Source organism: Mustela nigripes, chromosome 9, assembly GCF_022355385.1.
Source record: "Mustela nigripes isolate SB6536 chromosome 9, MUSNIG.SB6536, whole genome shotgun sequence".
Lineage (NCBI taxonomy): Eukaryota > Metazoa > Chordata > Mammalia > Carnivora > Mustelidae > Mustela > Mustela nigripes.
Genome location: NC_081565.1, coordinates 45,559,111 through 45,581,436, shown reverse-complemented (window position 1 = coordinate 45,581,436; position 22,326 = coordinate 45,559,111). Strand labels below are relative to the sequence as shown.

The 22,326-nt window shown below is 39.2% G+C and overlaps 1 protein-coding gene across 6 annotated transcripts in view; it reads right to left on the bottom strand.

Moving 5' to 3' along the window:
- ELAVL2 (ELAV like RNA binding protein 2) overlaps positions 1-22,326 on the bottom strand; it is a 143,841-nt gene that overhangs the window by 41,177 nt on the left and 80,338 nt on the right. For all 6 annotated transcript variants that reach the window (XM_059411547.1, XM_059411549.1, XM_059411551.1 and 3 more), the window contains one exon: positions 1,112-1,215. In XM_059411547.1, the coding sequence (XP_059267530.1) occupies positions 1,112-1,215 (104 nt within the window). The remainder of the gene's footprint in view (positions 1-1,111; positions 1,216-22,326) is intronic.

The window sequence follows — 22,326 nt, the reverse complement described above, 5'->3', positions numbered from 1 at the left end:
ATGCCACAGTCAGCCTTGACTAACTTCCCCTCACCACTTCAGGCTATAGCCTGAGCTGACTTCTTAAATCAAGGGTGGAAAATAGGTTCCAACTTGAGTCAATTGATAGAGGTTGTCTGGAACATTATTTTGAAAAATATTTGGGAGCCACATATAGACTTAGTGAGACAGACTACCATGATTGATTGGCAATGTCTGCACTGGGCAGGAGAGGCAAAATTGATGGCACGTGCACTAAGCATTTGCCAGAAGCAACATCTGTTTTATTTTCTAAAGGAAAAAATATCTATACTCCAAATTGTATTAACTTCTTATCCAAATACAATCTATGTCAGCATTTCAAAAATTCAAAAAAGCCGGAAAATATCCACAGATTACTGACCAATTGTCTTAAAAAATGTAACAGGAAAAACAACCTGTGTGGCATGTAAGCAGTTCCTGTCTGTCTCCTCAAAGTCAGAGCAGAGTCAGAACAGAGCCAAAGGACCACATCCAGCCTACAAGCTGTTTATTATGATCCATGAGCTAAGAATGATTTTTACATTTTTAAAGGACTGGGACAAAATAAAAAAACTGTTTTGTGACACATAACAAGACATAAAATTCAAGTTTCAGCTTCCATAAATAAGGTTTTCTAAGATCACAGTCATATCCTTTCATTCACGCAGTTATTGGCTACAGTTTCTTCAAGGTACACGGGCGGAGCTGAGAAGTCATGACAGAGGCTGCAGGAACCACAAAGCCTAACGTATTTACTACCTGGCCCTTTATAGAACAAGTCTGTCAAGCCCTGGGCTCAAAGAACTGGTCAAAGGTTTCCTCCAGCTTTACAGAAAGTAAGTAACTCCAAAGGAAGGAGATTTAATTCAGCAGGCTTCACGGAGTACTTAGTGAAGAAAAGTTGCTGCTGCCCCCCACCTTGTTAATACAGGAGTGATTAAATAAAGTACTCGTGAATAGTTTCCCCATCACGCAACAAGCAAAAAATTCTGATATGCCTCCTAGAGAAGTGTCTATGTGGGCATGAAACAAAGGAAAAGAAGTACAAGAAGACTTGACTTCTTTTTTAATCTCTGCTCTGCAAGTAGATATAAAAAAAATTTAAACATACTTTTATTGTTTTGGTTTGAAGTCTCAATCCATTCAGGGTGTTGATAGCTTTCTCTGCATCCTTAGGGTCAATGTAGTTCACAAAGCCATATCCCAAGCTCTGCCCTAATGAAAGGGAAGGAGAAAAAGGCATATATTAGTTCTACACCACTGATGACAGAGATCCACTCTCATTCTGGCATATGGTCTTGTCATTAACACCAGCACGTTTTCTCAATAGTAAAAAGAAGTCTACATTAATTCTCCTAGAAATATACATGTGGTCTTTTTTTTCAGCTACTGTCTACTACATTTGCAAGTTTAAACATCAGTTAGAACTCAGCAAGCTGTGCATTTAAAAACAAAACAACAACAACAAAAAAACCCCACTCATCTCTAAAGAATTCCATCAGACATGCCCTGCCTGAGCCAGAGCACCCAGCAGCAAACGCAACGTTCAGCTTCAGAAACTGTGGGTGCAAGTCTCCGCCAAGCTGCTGAGTGGGCTTCACGGGCACGACTTTTTCAGTTTCATTTTCTTTACCCATAAAAGGGGAAGGCATCAAGCATCAACCAAGAATCTAGCAGCATTCTGTACACTGTACCCTGACTAATTTACAGCCTTTACCAAGTACAATTATTTCCACTTAAAAGGTGCAGAATTTTGTGTATACATGTGCACATATATGTATACGTGCACATTTATTTCATAGAAGACCCTCTTCAAATAAATGGAGTATGATTTTCTAAAAGAGATTTGATGACCTAGATAAGGATACAGGAAAATCTGAACACAAAGATTTATACTGAGAACATCTAAGCCAATGAGAACATGTAGGGAAGGAAGAAAAAGTATAAACAAAAATAATAAAACACAATTTCTGAAGAGTTGCTTAACAAGGAGTATTGTGTTGTTTTTCCCTATCATCTGAGTGAGCTGTTTAACCCCTGATTCAGTGCTGTCCCAACTCTCAAACAAAATGGAGGGTATTCAAGGGATTGAAATCAATGAAATGCACACATAAGTAAAGCCAATCCAAAAGGCCAATTTTTCAACCAAGAGGAAGTTTCTCAGTTTCAGAAGGTAAGAAACACTAAATAAAATAGGTTAACAAAAATCGATATAAGACCAGTTTAGTCTACTGAAAGTCAAACCAAACTAATTGAGGGTTTCCCAGAAGATGCTCAATAAAGGTCCAAATACATTTTATTAAATATATTTCTTTTCATCAATTTCATAGCAAACTGAGTGTTTTTTTTTCCCCCTTGATGGGGCACTTTAGATGCATGTGATTATGAATACAGATATTTAGGATGGCCAATCTGCTTACCCTAATGTGGTTTCCTATTAAGTACACAAAAAAAGAGAGAGACTAGAACACTAAAGACAGAACACTAAATATAGTACCAAATAACCATGAAAACATGTGGTTGTATTTTGGGACCACTACCAGAATCTGGGTGTTGTAAACACCCAAAACTAATATGTTAATTTACCTCAATTAAAAGGGAAAAAAAAGAATTTGGATAATCATTGCTAACATATACCCTGTTATCAAATTGTATTTTTTTTTCTATTTTTAAAAAAAGAGGGTGACAGAAGAGCTAAAACTAATTCAGTTCATTATTTTTTTTTCTCACACTAATCAGAGATTTTGTTTTACTCACAGTTCTATTTTTAAGTTGTTCCACGGGAAGTCACTGTATTTTAAGCATTCAGCTTTTTACTAATTCAACATTTACCATGGGTCTATCGCATGCATAGTGCCCTCTTATGAAATGTGCTTCAGTTCTATTGTCGTTGAGCAGGATTCAAGTGGGCTAAACATAAAATCTGCTCAAGCAAGCAGATTAAGACGGAAAGACAAGCTTTGGAGACAGACACACAGGAGTTCTAATCTTGCCTCTGCTGTTTACCAGCTCTCTGACTTTGAAGAAGCTGCTCAACTTCTATGATAGCCATATCTCCCTTATTTCTAAAATGAGGAGAGTAATTTCTACCCAACAAGGTTGCAGAGGCCATGATGAGAGAATATTCACTACTGATGGAAGTAAATTATTTCAGTCAAAAGATAAAGTAAGAAAAGTAACCTATATTTACTAGATTTCAATGAGGTTCCATGTATTTATTTAAAATTAAATCAGGAAGACCCCTGGGTGGCTCAACCCATTCGTTCATCAGCTAAGCATCCAACTCTTGATTTTGGCTGGGGTACTGAATTCAGGGTTGTGAAATCAAGTCCTTCGTTGGGCTCTGCTCCAGATTCTCCATCTCCCTCTGCCCTCCGTCCCCACCTAACACTTGCGCTAAGTAAATAAAATCTCTTAATAAGTAAATAAATAAATCAGGAAAATGCTACAAATATAATGGAGAAAGGAAAGGCAAGCTGAACACTGTATAGTTTTATCACACTGCTATTCTATAATAAAATGTATCAAATCAATTACAACAGTATTAACAGTCTATTTCTCCTATCTATGGCACTATTCTCACACCTGCATTTTAGCAGCTTCTAATTAATCAAAGTGCCTTTTCAACCTTGGTCACACACTGGAATCATCTACAAAGCTTTTAAAAAAATATGAAACAACAACAAAAAAACTAATACCGGAGTCCTTTTCCCAAAGATTTTTAGTTTATTGATCTATTAGAAGCACTGGTACCAGGTGTTTGAAATCCTGGAGATTTTAACATGCAGCCAAGGTTGAGAATCAGTTTTAATGGCGAGAGAGAATCTGGGGCTGCAAATCTGGCATCTGGAACCCTTGAGAGGGGCCATGTACTAAGGGTCTGGGCATGTGAAAAAACCCTGCAGAAAGACTGTCTTTCTTATAGATCCATTTTCAGACACAAGTGGATGTCTTCCCTCCAAAACCTTCAAGTTCAGAGAAACTGTTTACTGGTCTGAGGAGGTCACTCTCAGGCATAGAAGTGCCTGCTGGAGTTGGGTCACCAGGTAAAGTAAAAAGCCTACTCTGTAAGCCCCCGCTTAGCCCTCCAACTGGCCTCTGAGTGCTTACTCCTAAGCATATGGTAGGCACTCAAATGCTTGCTAAATAAATGAATGAGAAACACAGCGGTGTTATGTATTTAACCAAAGGCATTACCATCAGCATCACATCAGATGATCCATCCACTAAACGGGTCTTTGACTTGACCCCCCCCCCCCCCCAGCCGCCCCAGCCATCATGGCTAGCTATAACAGTGAGTCAGCCATGTTTCTACTACCTGTAAATCAACTACACTCAGACAACATTTTATTCCTAAATGACTTCTCCTCCACAAAGTTTCTAATTTGCTTATTGGCATTACTAGAAAGAAACCCAGCCATCAATCAAAATGTGCTGTGGTAAGCAAAATTTTACGATTAATCTAAGGAAGATCATACGAAAGGAGGTATATGCTGCAAAATCTACTATAGGAGATGAATTAGCATGTTGGCACTGAAAATGCAAGGGAGTTAGGAGCTTGAGCGATTTTCATTTTAAGGTATTATTAAATGCTTACAATATAAGGCTTCACAGATGATACCAAGATAGGCAAGACCCCCCCATTCTCACCTTCCAGTTCTGTGGTATTTTGCTGTTTAGTTTTAGCCTCACACGTATCAGGTGATATACTGAGTTTCCTCTTCTGAGGTCAATTAGCTCCCTCAAATCAAAAGAGCAGGTGGGAAGTAGTGGTCAGGATTTGAATCCAGAACTCTCAAATGCAAGGCTCTTCTGCACTCAAATCATAGCTAGTTAATACATGAATTCAGGGGCGCCTCGCTGGCTCAGTGGGTTGAGCCTCTGCCTTCAGCTCAGGTCAGGATCTCAGGGTCCTGGGATCGAGCCCCACATCGGGCTCTCTGCTCGGCGGGAGGCCTGCTTCTCCCTCTATCTCTATGCCTGCCTCTCTGCCTACCTGTGATCTCTCTCTGTCAAATAAATAAATAAAATCTTAAAAAAAAAAAAAAAAGTACATGAATTCAGACCTCATCTTCATTGTGCTTGAAGTATAATGTAACTTGGCATTTTCAAAGAGGGTTCTACCACAAAAAGTTTTGTTTTTGTTTTTAAGATTTTTTATTTATTTATTTGACAGATAGAGATCACAATCAGGCAGAGAGGCAGGCAGAGAGAGAGAGGAAGGGAAGCAGGCTCCCTGCCAAGCAGAGAGCCCGACGCGGGGCTCGATCCCAGGACCCTGAGATCATGACCTGAGCCGAAGGCAGAGGCCCAACCCATTGAGCCACCCAGGCACCCCTCTATCACAAAATGTTTTAAGACTGTTGTTCACTATCTCAAATTCCTGTACTTCATGTGCAAATATCAGTTTCACTATGTATGAATTTCAATGTTATTATTCATTCCTATGACAAAGTAAAGTGCATCTTAGATAGTGACCACTTCACTTCAGGTTATCCTAAATGAGTGCAGATTTTTAAAAACTAAAAGCAGAATTAAGTCAAAATCAAGAAAGATTACTTAGCCAGGATCCACTGTTTCACACTCTTGCATTCATCAGCCAGTAACCGTGATAAACCACCAGGGAAGGCTTGGAAACCAAGCATCATCTATCCATACCATCCAAATCTAGTTTTCAAATCATTCTGAATTTAGAACGTGCATATTGATAATCCCAAAACCAAGAATCGTTTCTTTAAAAAAAAAAAAAATGTATAAAGCTCTACATTTAAATTCCAAGTATAAAGAAACCCAACGTGATTAAAAGAAAACTGAACAAAATGACAAAGCTAAGTCTCTTCCCAAAAAAGCCTTCAAGACAAAAAAAAAAAAAAAAAAAAAAAAAAAAAAAAAAGAAAGAAAGAAAGAAAAAAATTCTATCTTTAAAAGGCAAAAAATTCCTTCTGGTAACTGGACATCAAGAATAACGTCAACATCACTTGTCCCCAGCTATCCTCCTTACAAGCAACCTATGGTCTTAAGGCCCACAGGGATTTTTGGAACCATTAATCCAAGCCTTGGTCCGAATGGCCATAGCAAGGATTCTAGAATCCCACTACAGAGAAAACAACATGAACAATCATATGGCCCAAGACCTCCACACAGGCACTGAAGACTCCAGGTAAATACCACACTTCAGCACACGTGCTCTATACACTGCATGTGTGAATGCCTTTGTTTTGCATTGCCCTTTTTAATCTAGAATGTATGCTACAGAAGATGTCTTCTTCACAAGAAGTAGAAAAATCACTTATAAACTGTTCCCAGCATGAGGAGAACAGCGAGAAGCAGGCTACTTAGAACCACAGTCAAGTGATCTAAGCACAGAGCTGAAGCACACCACAGGCCTCTGAATGGGACCGAGACCCATCAAGAGCCACACGGGGGTCAGGGCAGGAAGAGGAAAACAGGAAGAGTCCTTACAGTAACAAAGTGCTGGGGAGACACACAGTAAACTCCAATTTATCCAAAACTGTGCGTAATTCAAAGCAGCAGCTACTCCCCTGCCACCTACATTGCTTTTAATAGCATACTTTAATTAAAAATTTAATTGCATATTTTAATTAAAATACACAATCTTCTGGACCCATTTAATTCAAGGGTCACTTTATTTAGATTACTACCAACGTACAGAATATCAAATTACCTCCTCAGGTTTAAAGGTAAAGGTAATAGACCACCATAATTCTTGATCATAAACCTGGTACAACTAATATTGATTGAGACCCTTCTGAACATGAACTGTGGACAGTAAAACTCTGTATTACAAAAAGCCATCCTATATATTCTCACCAACATTTAGCATTCATTTGTTCAACAATTATAGAGAGTCTACTTTCTGCTAGTCCAAAGACAAAAAGTTTCTCTTCATAAAACCCTAAATCCTGGGGTGCTGGGGTGGGTCAGTCAGTAAGCATCCAACTCATGGTTTTCATTCAGGTCATGATCTCAGGATGATCGCAGGATCCTGAGAGCATGCCTCTCAGCAGGCTCTGTGCTCAGGAGGGAGCCTTGCTTTAAGTTCTTCCTCTCTCTCCCTTTGCCCCTCGCCCCTCTCCCCACTTACTGGCAGGCTCACTCGCTCTCTCTCTTTAAAATAAACAAATAAAATCTTTGTAAAAACAAAAACAAAAAACCCTACATACAGTTAGAAGGACACAAAACAACAAGCTCCACAGTGTATCAGAAGAAAGTAAAGGCTAAGGGGATAAGAGAAAAAAAGAGGAGAATGTGGGGGAGAGGGATCAGGACTCCAATTTAAATAGAGTGGGCCTCATCCAGAAGGTAACATCTGATCCAAGACTTAAAGGAGTAACTCACAGTCTAACAAGAAAGCTCTGTAAGACAGACTTTGACGCAAGGGGTATTTCATAAGGGTATCCCATCCTTCAGTTCTACCAGCTAAATCTGCCCTCCTCCCACCCCCTCTGCATTAGCACGGGTCCTCATGTATTATTCTAACCTGGATTATTGCTACAATACCTAAAGCCATCATCCTTTCCCTAGACTCCTGTAACTCCTAAACCAGTTGTCCACCATGATGTTGCCCAGATGATCTTCCTAAAACATATATCCATTTCTTCTGTGGTTTCCAAGGTGGTCATCAGCTTCTTGCTTACTTCCACTACTCCTCCACACATATCCTAAAATGAACATTCAGTTCCCTGTGCCTGGATTACACATCTCCAACTCGCCAACTCCTACATATCCTTTGAGACTTTTTCTAAGACCCTTTCTTTACCTGACACAACTTGTCCCATTCCCAGTACACACTGTTCAATATGCCTCAGTCCTTCCACAGCCCATATATTATACACCTCTTTATCTTTGTACACGTGGGTAGTGAGTCCACTTGGATTGCAGTCTCCCCACCCTGCTTTAAACTATTGAGCAAAGGCAAGCTGAGCATAGTTCCTGACATAGAAAACCCTAGCACAGATTATTAACTACACGCTCACTGAATGAAAGAATGAGCTAATGAACAAAGGAAGAGCCGTCTGCCTTTCAGAAAACTATGGTTTAGAGGAGAGATACCCTGCTCCCCATGTCCCTACATTGTTCCAGAAGAACAAACGTTACAGTGTTCTGTCCTTCTAAGGGAGTGATGTGTGATATATTTTTTTAAATAGTTCATGTAAAATTTTTCATGAAAAATTCCTACAAATACCATTTAAATGAAATCTCAATTTTAAAAAATAATGTCACCTAGAGTAATTTGATAGATTTACATAAATCTGTTTCACAAATCTGTAAGTATGAATTATGGGATGTCAGCATATAATTTTGTTGAAAGTGCTTTTTCACTAATATAATTAAGTCTGCCGAGACTATTCATGTACAAGTCAAATAAAATGCAGAGTGAATTCTGTAAAAACCTGGTAGTTGAATCAACAATAAAAGGTGACTACGCTGATTGATGTGTATCTATTATTTCATTTAGAGCAGTAGCAATGTTTTATGAAATAAAAAAGGACAAAAGCAGCATAAATCTTTTCTAAATCCCACAGTTAGCAGAAACAGGTCACTATGGTCCTGTCTGACAAGCAAGACTATTTGCAATCCGAGGTCTAATATTGCAATACTTAAAAAAGAAAAAAAAAGAAAGAAAGAAAGAAAGAAAGAAAAAAGATTCCCTGTCTCCAAATAAGGCCCCAATATAAAACCTCATCCCCTAACCAAAAAAGGCAAATAATTTGAATCAAGAAAACAAGTTTACTCTGGGGGAGGGGGCAAAAGTGCAATTTTTGTTTTTAAAGACAGACCCACCCATTTCCATCATTGGAACACCCTTGTTTCCTCCTTCCCCCAACACACACTAAAGTTGCAAATGTGCTGTGCTTCTTCAGATGGACTTCTTGTTCTTGGGCATTGGTTATGTGTGTCTGTTCAGACAGGCTGTGTGCTGCAACTCTGGCACCAAAGCAAAGAGGACCAGACTTTACAAAGGAGCTCTCTTAATATATCAGATCTGATGTGTAACAAAACCATGTGGATACCACACATCAGCGGGAAGGTTTGAGAGAATAGTAGCAGAACAGAGGGATGCAATCCTCTCCAGTCACGTTTCCTCTCCAAATTTTAATTCCTGACTTAGCCTGAGTCTCCTCAGATGCAGCATGCCAGATGCAGCAAGACCTTTCACTTAAACACTCAACTAACTCTGGTCAAATTAAACAGGTCCTCCTAGCTGCCCTCTAATGAGGAAGATCAAATTGTGAGGCAGAGGACTAGTGAGATCCTATTACTACAAAACAAGCCAGCCTCCCTGAAAGCTCGGAGCATTTTTACCAGCTTCCCAAAGGACATTACCAGGGATTAGCACAAGAAAGAGAATTCAACCTAGAGGCTCACATAACACAGAAAACAGATGGCTCACTGGAAGACTTCTCTTCTACCCAAATGCTAATAAAGCTGGCCTAAGACTAAAATGCCCCAATATTTTAAAAAGGTTTTCAGGACTTCACAGATACATTGAGATAATAGTGAAGAGTTTAAATTGTAACTTTTCTACTGAAATCAAAGTTGTAAATAGTGACCATTTGGTAAATATTACCTAAGCACCCTAATTCTTGAGGGAGCTCTTAACATCCTCAGCACCAAGGCATTATCCTTTCAAGTTAATTTTAATGGCCATATCTGTCCTCTGATTATGCAACTCTATTTTCCTATGGTTCCAATCCCAGTAATTATGAATCCGCTGGCAATGCAGCATGACCTTGCTTAAGTTGGTGAAACTGTGGATTCTTAACACATCACAATTTCAGACAACATTAAGAACTCCCACACAATCCAGGCTTAGGCTATTGAGAACAGCAACAGCATATTAAATTCTTCAGTACTGCACATGGGTACTAAGATGTCTTACATTTAAGACCAGGAAAATTGGGAAATATGATCTTTATCCAAAGTGAGGAAAATAAACCAACTGCTCAAGCACATAAACATCTTACAATAAGACTTCACCTTAGAGGTTCTCTAGCCAGAGACACGGTGAGCTACTATAACATCTCAACACCACAGTTAAAACAAAAGCCAGCTCTCATTACTTACTAATTTAGGTAGTTGCCCTCAAAACAAAAATCAACAGTGTCACCTTAAATACTGCAACTGACCCCATAACAAGAACAAAGGCCAAAAAATGGCAGGTGGCCAGAAGGTCAGACACTACAGTTCTAAAAACAAAACAAAACAAAACAAAAGCCCTAGCAACTTTTTTTGTTTAAAAAAAAAAAAAAAACAGAAACATAAACAAAAACCAACAATTCTGAGCTAAGGCAAAAACTTCTTTCAGGGGCCCCTGGGTGGCTCATTAAGTGTCTGCCTTCCGCTCAGGTCATGATCCAAAGGACCTCTGCTCAGCGGGAAGCCTAGTTCTCCCTCTTCCATTCCCCCTAGTTGTGTTCCCTCTCTCACAGTGTCTCTGTCAAATAAATAAATAAAATCTTTAAAACAAACAAAACCTACTTTCAGCAGATCTAGGTATCCTGCCATATTCTCATTTCTTTATTAATGAACTCTCTACAATTTTTTTTTTTTAAGTAGGCCCCACATCCAGCATGGAGCCTAACACAGGACTTGAACTCATGACCCTGAGATCAAAAATCAGATGCTTAACTGAATGAGTACCAGGGCACCTCTGCACAAATTTCTTTTAATTCTACACACACACACACACAAAAGTGCGCGCACTTGAGTTATTTATCTTGTGCTTTCCTAAAAGGCAATGGAGTTTTTCAAGTAAGTATCATTTGAGATGAGGGCAAAAGAACTGTGTACCTCAAAATACTGTTGTGGTAAAGAGAGAAAACAGTTAACAACTGTAGTAGTAAAAAGGGCATCTGCTGTTGCTTGTACCACCAGCTGGTGTCAATCTATGCATACACATACACAGACACTGGTGAGCAGTCCATCAAAAAGCAATACAACTTCTTGGGGCACCTGGTTGGCTCAGTGGGCTACCTCTGCCTTCAGCTCAGGTCATGATCCTGGAGTGTTGGGATCAAGTCCACATCGGGCTCTCTGCTTGGTAGGGAGCCTGCTTCCTCCTGTCTGTCTGTCTGTCTCTCTCTCTCTCTCTGCCTACTTGTGATCGCTATCTGTCAAATAAATAAAGTCTTAAAAAAAAAGAAAAGAAAAGCAATACAGCTTCTTAATGTGTTTTTCTCACTTTGTAAGACATTATTTTTTTATTTAGATATTGTAAGAAAAAAAATTTAAACGTCCTAAAACACTAGAATTAGCTTGGTGCCCCTTGAAACTGTGTCAAAGAATCTCTAAAACTACTATGATGAGCTCCCTGCTTTGTCCAGAACAATGGAAAATATAAGTCTATAAATCCCACCACTTCTACCTGATTAAAAATCTTGTAAGAGTTAAATTTTCTTCTTGAATACATAATAGTTTGCATAAAACAAAAACAAAAAACACTCTCTCATCCAAAGGTAGAAGTTCACCAGGCAAAGCCTTCCAATACAAAAAGCTCAGTAAGTCTGCGGGAAAAGTCTGTTCCTACTGATCCATGAATGCTTTTTTTGAAGCTCTCCAGAAACAAACGGTATCACTGCCTAATTATAAACTGCTATCAAACAACTAATAAGTCTTTCATTACACATACTCATATTTAATTCTCACAATAAAGGTCTGCGTAGATAAATCTGTACCAATTTTATAGTTATAAATTTGGAGGCCCAGCAATGCTAAGTAACTTGCCCAAAAGCATACAGTAAGCTGATTAATGGTAGTTAGGTTTCTTCAAAGTCAAGGTTGACCTTTCCAAACTTGATCTTCCCAGCATACACTTCACTGACTTTGGCCAAGTTCAGGAATTACACTGAAGTGGAATCCCATGCATCCAAAGGTCACATGTTTTCAACCAGGATATTCATAATCTTCAAATACACCTGCAATTTTTTTCTTGTTGTCATGTAATCGATTGACTGAAACCACCATTCTTTCCTAATCCATCAAGATGCTATGTACAAAAGAAAAAAAAAAACCAACAACCTAGGGGGAGAGGAAAAAGGAATGGCATGCTGCAGGTGCACAAACCATTTAAATCCCCAAAACAAATCCATCATTACAAAACAGATTAGAGATATCCACATTATAAAAAGATTCATTTAAAACAGGACTTGATTTGCATACTCTTTTTCCAGAAACGCAGAAAGCAATTCTTATGGCTAAAGCCAAACATGTTTGCTACTGCCAAAATTGTCTCCCACACAAGACACTTCTCTCGTCAGCAGATTGCATTAAAAATGCTTTCATACGCACAGTGTGGTTTCCTAGCTGAAGAAAAGCAGGTGGGATCAATACCACATGCTCTCTGCCCTCTGAAGACCTTTGCTCAGAAATTTAAAGCATGACAGTAAACAAGAGAGAAGCAATCTCCTAATGAACCCAGAACATCTACGGTTAATGACTGGTGTTTCATGCTCAACCAGCACAAACTTGCAAAAGATATATTTAGTTGGCTGAAATGCAGAAGAAACTTGGGAGTTTCCTGACAGAGAAATAAGGAAATAGGCATACGGAGGAGAGCTAATGTGTAGAGAAAGACAGAGGAGATGGTCCGACTAAAGGCACACTGAATGAACAGCACGTGATCTTTACAGAAAGAAGCAGATCATAAGAACAGGGTGTCCCACATGAAGGTCGGCAGTCATACTGCAGCATACACCAAGCAGGGATGGACAACGAAAAAAGATGAGAGAGAAACCTAGAGAAATCTGGGAAGTAACTCTGGAAGCTTAGAACAATCAGGACATACAGATCTGGGATAAAGAAGACCATTGAGAAAGAAATACTGATAGGCCAGAAAGGGGATCAGAACCAAGTGCCTTTCATTCAAGTCCCCAGAGATCTCTAAAAAAACAAAAATTGCAGGATAAAAACCCATGACCTCTTTCACAAAACCCTACAAACTACAATCTGAAATGGCTAATCTCTCATCTACTCCTTATTCTCCAATTCCACAAAACCTTTTGCTCATGCTACCCTTCTCTGAGCCACTACTCTGACCTTAGAATAAGCATGATTAGCTCCCTCTAATCCCTCTATACCCAAAACTGAAATTTCAGACCAACTACTTTTTTTCCTTCAGTGGACCTTCCGTAAGGAATTCCTTCCATGAGGAAAGGAATCAAAGGCAAACCCTCCTTCCCCAAGTAGCTCTCTACTTCCAAGACATAACTTCTCACCTTCCTAAGAGTAACAAAAGACAAGGAACTTTCTGAACCTTAATACTTGGCAATTAACACAGAGCACCAACGCAAGAGCCTCTCAAATATTCATTCACTATGCAGCTAGCAGACATGGATAACCCCAGACATCAAACGGCAAAACCCAACCTGATTACCCAGGGAAGACACAATTTTCCAAGACCTCCTTTACAAAGGTATAAAAATATATATACCTGAATCCTGCCCCGCTAATCCCCACCCCCAGCTAAGTTGCTCTTATGAACGGAAATTGTTAATATTAAGTACCATAAAACATTTTGTGCAACTAACACAAAGTTATACATGATTTCTGAATGCACGCACATACCTAAGTCAGGGGTGCCTGAGGAATGCCACACATATGGAGGGGAGCGGGTGAAGGGGGGGGTTCAAGGCGTCAGCTTTTGCTTTGTCCTCAGCCAGCCTCCTGCTCCTTCACCCACATATACAAATGGTGATACCAAGTCAAAAAAGAACAACAGTGAGAAGGAGGGGAAGGCTGGGTCATTTAAGAAGGGGACCATAGGGGCATGTGGCTGCCTCAGTCGGTTAAGCCAGTTAAGCATGGGACTCTTGATTTCAGCTCAGGAATTGATCTCAGGGGTGATGAGTTCAAACCGCACGCTGGGCACCACACTTGGTGTGGGGCCTACCTAAAAAGGGGGGCAGGGGGGCGCCTGGGTGGCTCAGTGGGTTAAGCCGCTGTCTTCGGCTCAGGTCATGATCTCGGAGTCCTGGGATCGAGTCCCGCATCGGGCTCTCTGCTGAGCAGAGAGCCTGCTTCCCTCTCTCTCTCTCTCTCTCTGCCTGCCTCTCCATCTACTTGTGATTTCTGTCAATTAAAAAAAAAAAAACTTAAAAAAAAAAAGGGGGGGGGGGCAGGCTGGATAGCATCACATCATCATCTGGGGGAAAAAAGTTTCAAATAAGGTAAAAACATGTATCATTTCACCTTCTTATCCGTATCACTGATAAAGTATATTCAATATATGTAACAAGGTTTTCACTTGGGGCAACTCTCCACTTTAGTTCATTTTTTTTTTTTTTTAAGATTTTTATTTATTTGACAGACAGACCACAAGTAGGCAGAGAAGCAGGCAGAAAGAGAGAGGAGGAGGCAGGCTCCCTAATGAGCAGAGAGCCCGATGTGAGGCTCGATCCCAGGACCCTGGGATCATGACCTGAGCCGAAGGCAGAGGCCTTAACCACTGAACCACCCAGGCGCCCCACTTTAGCTCATTTTATTTCAATAAAGAAAGATCATAATTAAATTAAGAGATATTTTTAGCAAAGACAAAGGAAGTAAATTCCAAAGGACATCTACTGTCCCCGACTGACACAAAAATTTAGGTATAAATAACATGTGATTTTTTCTTCTCTTTTGTACAGCACATTTTGTTTAGTTTTATATTTAATTTAAAAAGGCAGTTACATTTTCAAGAGGATATGAGGAATATGGGGGTTTTTTTCCTCCCCCTCAACTTAAAATAGTCACATAAAAGCAATGATTTTTATACTTCGGAGAATTCCCCAAACAGACCAATTGTGTTTGGTCAGGTAGGGTAGAAATGCTGACTATAAAGGAAACTTATTTAAATAATGCAGACACAGCTTTAAGGACCTCAAGAAAGTCCTCTCTGAACTAGTAAAGAGAAAAACAATCTATAGAGAAAGGCAGGAGTACAAGGTGAAAGTTTAAAAAGCTGCAGGTCAGATGGGAACCATGGCTCCGAATTAAGGCAAAGAGGTACCAGGACAGAAATAAATATCTGTTTTGATTTGCTAAGGGACAGCTATGTTACAGCAAACCACTCTGAGACCACAGGGCAATTTGCCCACCAATTAACAGATGGCTGCTGCTGCTGCAGCTTCTTCTTCTTTTTTTTTTTTTTTAAAGATTTTATTTCTTTATCTGACAGAAAGAGACACAGCGAGATAGGGAACACAAGCAGGGGGGACTAGGAGAGGGAGAAGCAGGCTTCCCGCTGAGCAGGGAGCCTAAAGTGGGGCTCTCAATCCCAGGACACTGGGATCAAGACCTGAGCCAAAGGCAGAGGCTTAACAACTGAGCTACCCTGATGCCTTCTAAAAAGATATACAAAATGCTCTGGTTCCCAAAATTCGTATCATACATAAGCATCTCTGACAAAATAACCTAGTTTAAAAGTTGAAAGATTAACTATTGTGACCCTCCAAATTTAAAATTCACATAAACACTTTAATTAAGAAGCAATTGCTTAAAAGATTTTGCTCAGACAATGACTCATTAGCACACAAAAGTGATGTGGCCCTGTCCTAATCAGCATCACAGTAAATGCGCCATCACACTGACCTGGAGAAGCACAGAGGCTGATCTCTTACCAGGTACTAAGAAGTACATTAAAAAGGAAATATGCAAATCATATACTCCACAACTTAGACTATCTGACCCCAATTTCCCCCCACGAAACAGGAAAAACCTAAACACAAAAATAATCTGTTCAGGGGTGCCTGGGTGGGTCAGCAGGTTAAAGCCTCTGCCTTTGGCTCGGGTCATGATCCCAGGGTTCTGGGATTGAGCCCCACATTGAGGGTCTCTGCTCAGCGGCAAACCCGCTTCCCTCTCTCTCTGCCTGCCTCTCTGCCTACTTGTGATCTCTGTCAAATAAATAAAATCTTTTTTTAAAAAAAAAAATAATAATCTGTTTAAATTACTACCATGTTATCATCTCAAGTACCCATGAACCTAAAGCAGGATGTTGGGGAAAAGAATTTTATTTAACAAGTGCACCTAGGGTGCTTGGCTGGTTCAGCTGACAGAGCATGCAACTCAATCTTGGAGTGAATTTGAGCCCCACACTGGGTACAGAGCTTGCTAAAAAAAATAATAATAATAAACAAACTTTAAAATAAATAAAAGAAGTATACCTAAACTTTTCATTTCTCTTAAGGACTTTTTTTTTTATTTTAAAGTTTTTTTAAATTTCTTTGAGATAGAGCTCACTTGCTCTCGCTCTATCTTTGAGATAGAGCGAGAGCAAGTGAGGGGCAGAGAGAGGAGAAGTAGCCTCCCCACTGAACAGGGAGCCCAGCTCCAGGTTCAGTTCCAGGACCTTAGGATCATGACCTGAGCTGAAGGCAGCCAATTAACCATGGAGCCACCCAGGTGCCCCTTTCTTAAGGAGTTTAGAAATGATGCTTCCTTTCATGTGCTATTACTTTAGTGACCTGATTACATATCTGAGACTCACTCTTGGGGAAAATGCTGTGGTTTTTATGCCACCGGATTAAATAATATTAAGGATGTCTGACGTGGGAAGCAACTTCTACAGACAAAGCTTCTAAGCCATTTGGGTCACATCACACGGCAACTCTGCGAACATATTTCAAGATTAGGGCAAAGACAGGTGGCATAAGGTATCTCATTCAGAGAAATCATCTTTTTGCCACAAAGTGTCCCCTAAAGAAAAGGGGCTGGGAGTGTAAGGTCTCCTGCTAACTCAGTCCTAAGATGCACATCTGTGAAAGGATTCCTCACCTGTGGAAATAAGCTGGGCTATATGTACTCTCTCATGTTCATCCCTGTAACTTCACCATCTACCTTGCCTTTGTTAAGTTACACAAAATCAATTCCTAACGGAACGTTGCCATCAGTCATATTAAAGAGCCTCCTAGGCCGTAGAATTCTATACAAAATGCTAGGTATTCAAATATACAAATGATGATTTCACTAAACCCTAGTCTTTCAGATCATATTAATATTGAATAATCCTTAGTGTCAAGGAGTTTTCTGTGTTGTTGACAATTTCTTCCTTGCTATTTATAAAGAGGCAAAGGCCTAAACAGTTATGTATTACAAACTAATCTCCTTTATTTTGGGAAAACTTGAAATATCTTATGTATGTTGCCAGATCCATTACCAGTCAAGCCCTATCCCCGAACCTAATGAAATGTATAAAATAAGGGCTTATTCTAGCTGTCCTCATAAAACACCAACATTATTAAGGTAGTCCATTTACACCTACATGATCTCATTCTCCTCAAGCAAGATAATTTTTTTAGCAAGAAGACACATATAGCCACTGAAATACATTTTTTTTTAAGATTTTATTTATTTATTTGACAGAGAGAGAGAGATCACAAATAGGAAGAGAGGCAGGCAGGGAGGGGTGGGGAAGCAGGGAGCCCGATGCGGGGCTCGATCCCAAGACCTTGGGATCATGACCTGAGCCAAAGGCAGAGGCTTAACCCACTGAGCCACCCAGGCGCCCCTGAAATACATCTCTTGAACTCAAAGCCTTCCATACTGTGCCTGGGTTCTTGATTTCCACTCCTCTCCCAAAAAATTGCCTCTCAGACTACAGAAGTAGAACTTACACTGTGTTTCAAAAGTTTCATCTCCTACAGACAGTTGTAAATTGTAAAGGTGTAAAAACTTCAGATACCTCTAATATCAGTTGAGATTGAGATAAAAGATTGACCAGCTCTAAGTAGCATTCTTCTGAAGAAAGAGAGAGGGACAAATTATTTTCCTTAAGACTCCAGACTATGAAAGACTATACCAAACATCAATTACACAATTTAATTATGCTCTTCTGTGCTACTGGAACATCTTTTAGTCCTTGCACTCTTAAAAGATGGAAATTCACCCAGTATTTCTTCTTATTCCCAGCAATTCTTGAGACTCTTGATTGAATATCCAGAAACGAAAAAACTGAAGGTTAATCACTGTGATAACTGTATGAGGTATCATAACTTACTAAATGATAGTCCTCAGTCAAATTTAAAATCTCACCATCAGACGTAATGACTGCCCAATCTTGCCTGTCACGCCAAGACCCTGGATTCCATTACTGCTCACAGAGCTACCTTATCCCTTTACTTTCATTCTCTGTAATTCTCATCTAAGTTAAAAGGAGGGAAGGGAAATTTCTACAGAAACACAAAATGAGGGCACCTGGGTGGCTCAGTGGGTTAAGCCGCTGCCTTCGGCTCGGGTCGTGATCTTGGGGTCTTGGGATCGAGTCCTGTGTCGGGCTCTCTGCTCAGCAGAGAGCCTGCTTCCGCCTCTCATTCTGCCTGCCTCTCTGCCTACTTATGATCTCTGTCAAATAAATAAATAAAATCTTTAAAAAAGAAAAAAAAAGAAAAGAAACACAAAAAAACAAAAATTGCAGGATAAAAACCCATGACCTCTTTCACAAAACCCTACAAACTACAATCTGAAATGGCTAATCTCTCATCTACTCCTTATTCTCCAATTCCACAAAACCTTTTGCTCATGCTACCCTTCTCTGAGCCACTACTCTGACCTCAAAGGAATTTTGTTTTTTTCTGAATGCAGAATCTACAGGCTAATGAAGGTGCTATTCAAAAGCCTGCTGTATCATTTCCTAACACCTAGTGATAGCCTGGCCAGGCCATGTCCCTCCAGACCCTCATGCCATGTTTCCACTAAAAGCTCCTTGAACAGATAGATATCCTATTCTAATCCTGTTAAGATACATAAATATCTTAACAGGTTGCAAGGTGAGAACATAAAACCAACTGGATAGTCTTTCAAACAACTGCAGTTACAATTCTTTATCAGGGACTAGTTAAAAATAAAAGTACTGCAGAAAAGAAAGCTAAAGCTAGAATTTGACTTAAAACACACACATACACACAAAACTGACGACTGTCCAAAAATCACTGATACTGACAATGTAAACCACTGACTCAGTGGGACAACTGATCTGAGCCAGCATAACCAACCTGCTCAGATCCATTTTAAGGTGGACTAAGAGCAAACTATATAATTCATTTCAGCGGTATGAAAAAAACTCTCACAGACTAGTACCAGGGTTAAGAAAGAAGACTCAGAGAACAGTGCCTTGGAGGCCACTGTGTTATTGACCCAGTAGTACCTTAAGACTGGATTTAAAGCATCAAAATGTGAGGAAATAAAATTGTTCCCTCAGGCTCCAGTGACCTTGAACACAATGAAAGGACTCTGGTTTGCCTGTTTATAGCTGCTCTGCCTCCTTTAAACCTTACTCTAAAAGGAGAATTTGACTTTCTCAGGAACAAGCCAGAAGGTCAAATAGGTTGTGAGGAGTCAAGGACAAGACCACATCTACACTACTAAGTAAAAATAAATAAATAAATAAAAAATAAATTTTAAAAACACCCAGATCTATCACCTCAAATGCAAAAATGCAAATTTCTATGGAGCCGGACAGGAGGTTGGGGGTGGATTACAGGACTTGTGAGCCATATACACTCCCCTTCAAAACCAAAGCATTATGTAGAAAACAGAGTTCCAACAAAAAAGTACAATGATGAGAAAAGAACTCATTAAAAGCTAAAAATAAACTCTAATTCACAATATGCATACGGATTTAACAAAAAAAGGAAAACAAGATGTAAAATTGCATCTGCTAAGTTAACCAGGCCCTAGTGGAAATCGCCACCCCCCTTTACACAAACTGAAATCTGTAAAGTCTGTGATGACTGAATAAAAGCAAGGCTTTAAATGTTTTCAATGAATATTCCAACTAAAGAAAACAAAGGGATAGCATTTTTTTTTAAAGTCTTCTGATCTGCTAACACTACAGGAATACTGGGCTTTTTAATATCCAAGCACAGCGGTCTCTGTATTTCCCTACCTGAATGTCTTATTTTATGAAATCAGAATATTTGGTAATAGTATTTATAATTTATATAAAAAGGATACTAATTTTAAGGAAGATGTCCATAAAAGTGAAAACAATCCTCAGTTTTTATCTAACCAATACCTCATGACTCAATTTAACAACTTGCTTATCTTCCAGGCCAGTAATAGTTCACTGGGGAAGCTCAGCAGAGAGTACCTTCATATTTTAAGTCAAGTTCATTCATTCTGAATAACATGCACACAATACCCCACACTTCAGCAGTCTGATTCAGAGAGACTGGTGTATCAGTAATCATCTTTCTAGGCTCCCAAGTCCTGCCTTGAACTTCCTATTCCCACCTTGTCCCACCACTAGAAAGTCAATTGTCTTGGTCAAATCACCTAGAAAGCAAAGAACAGAATATTAGCTTTGGGTTCTTCCCACATCATGCCTGAGAAATTATAAGAATTCTGAGGCAACAGATCTATTTGAAGATTTTTTTCAAAATTGGTTCACTTAAGGAAAAAAGTCTGCAACTGTCATAACTAAATGTATTTTAACTGGTAAGGAGGGGTCTAGAGAGAGAGAGATGCCTGTGTGCTACCCACTTTATGAAAGAGACTCAACTTTGGAGTCACAGAGCTCGTATAAGGCTACATTACAAATAAGTGGCTAGACTGGGATATGAACCCAAGTGCTACATTCTTTCTAGGCTAACACCTCTAAAATTGCCTCATTAGGCCACCTCCCTAGCTGGGGAGTAGCAGGTAGCAGGCATTTTTTGCTTGGATGTTAATCCTGAGAACTTGATCGCAAGCTAACCAAGTAACAACCCTGGAGTGATAGCGGTTTAGTAAATCCTATTACCACCTCATTCAAGTCCATATCATATGGAAAGATACAAAGGAATGCTATGAACACAGTTTAAACTGAATACTTCCATCTTGCATTTATTTCCATGAAGGAGGCACACAGAGTAAGAATCTCTGTTCTTATTTAGAACAATGTAGAAGGAATGATCCTTCCCCAATTAGTTCAATATCATAGATGATGTAAGGTTGAATAGTTAGATCACAAAAAGACAGTAACTGAGGATCTGTTTCTTCACAATACTTGCAAGAGCGGTCAATGCTGCTTTATAGCTTTAAAGCTCCTCAGAATATAGCTGACAACAGTACCATCACCAATAAAAGGACACCCAATGAGGTCAAAATACTGACACTTTAAAACTTTAAAAAGTGAAACCACGTTTTAAGGAGTAAAACATGCTAACTAAAGCCAATGCACAGGCCTCACAAATCAAACAACACTGACAAGTAAAATGCCAGAAAATATCTTTAAAAGCTGACATTTTTAGTTGAAAAGGCAAGCTTCGAGGGTTTCCATAGCTTCAAAATTCGGTAGTAGCAATGGACTCCACTGAAAGTCAATTAACTTAGAACAAGCTCGGAAGAAGCTGGTGAATTGTGAAGCACAGTTTTAGCTTCAATGATCAACTATTCTGTTCAGGAAGTACTTAAAAGGAAATGTTCCAACAGGCGCAAAATCAAAATGCTTTGCTCTATTGATAATTTCGAAAGTTAAAAAACAAAGGCTGATGCTAAGGTAGCATAACAAATAAGACAGTGAAATAAAAACCATCAAAAGAAAAGCAGGTTGATTTTGTATTACATCATGAAAAAGGGAGGGGAGAAAGTCAATTTCATAGGTGATGAGAAAGAGGATTTTAACATTCTACAGATTTCAGAAAAAGAAATCGTACATCAGAATTTAATTGCTCTCTATCTTCTCCCATTTAGTTCACCATCTTCTTTCATGTACATTTTTCCATTATTACTAGGACAGCCACTAAATAAACTGAAGGCAGTTTCTACTCTTTGTTACCTATCTCCTAATGCAGAAGTAAACAAAACTAGAAAAAAACACTGTGAAAAGATCTGCAATAGCAAACAGCACACAGCCACTCACACTTGGCTAAATTTTAAGAGGAGGATTCCTTACAGAAGAACTTCAACTGTGTTTTCTATGAACTTGAACACATTAACAAAGTTAACGTTTTGTACCAAATTAATAAAGGAATCAAGTCAAAGGCACTCAATGAATTTTCTTAATCTGCTGACAAGACAACCATGATCATTCTAGAAGCCTAGTGACAATATGGGTCAATAAACCACAGAATCAAAACTCATAAACCTCATTTATACAATACATCCAACCTTATTTCACCAGTAGATAGTCTTAAAAAGCGGCTAGAAAAATGTGTAACTAACTCTAGGGAGCTGCAATACTTTTCTTCATTAAGTAGCACAAGTATCAACATCAAGAAATCAGAAAAACTAAAATCCAGATAAATGACACATAATAAACAATGGTTTTGTTTCAAACTATCCTATAGCATCACCATAACTATCTTTTCTTCCCAGCAACTAACCATTTCAGGTTGCATTACCATT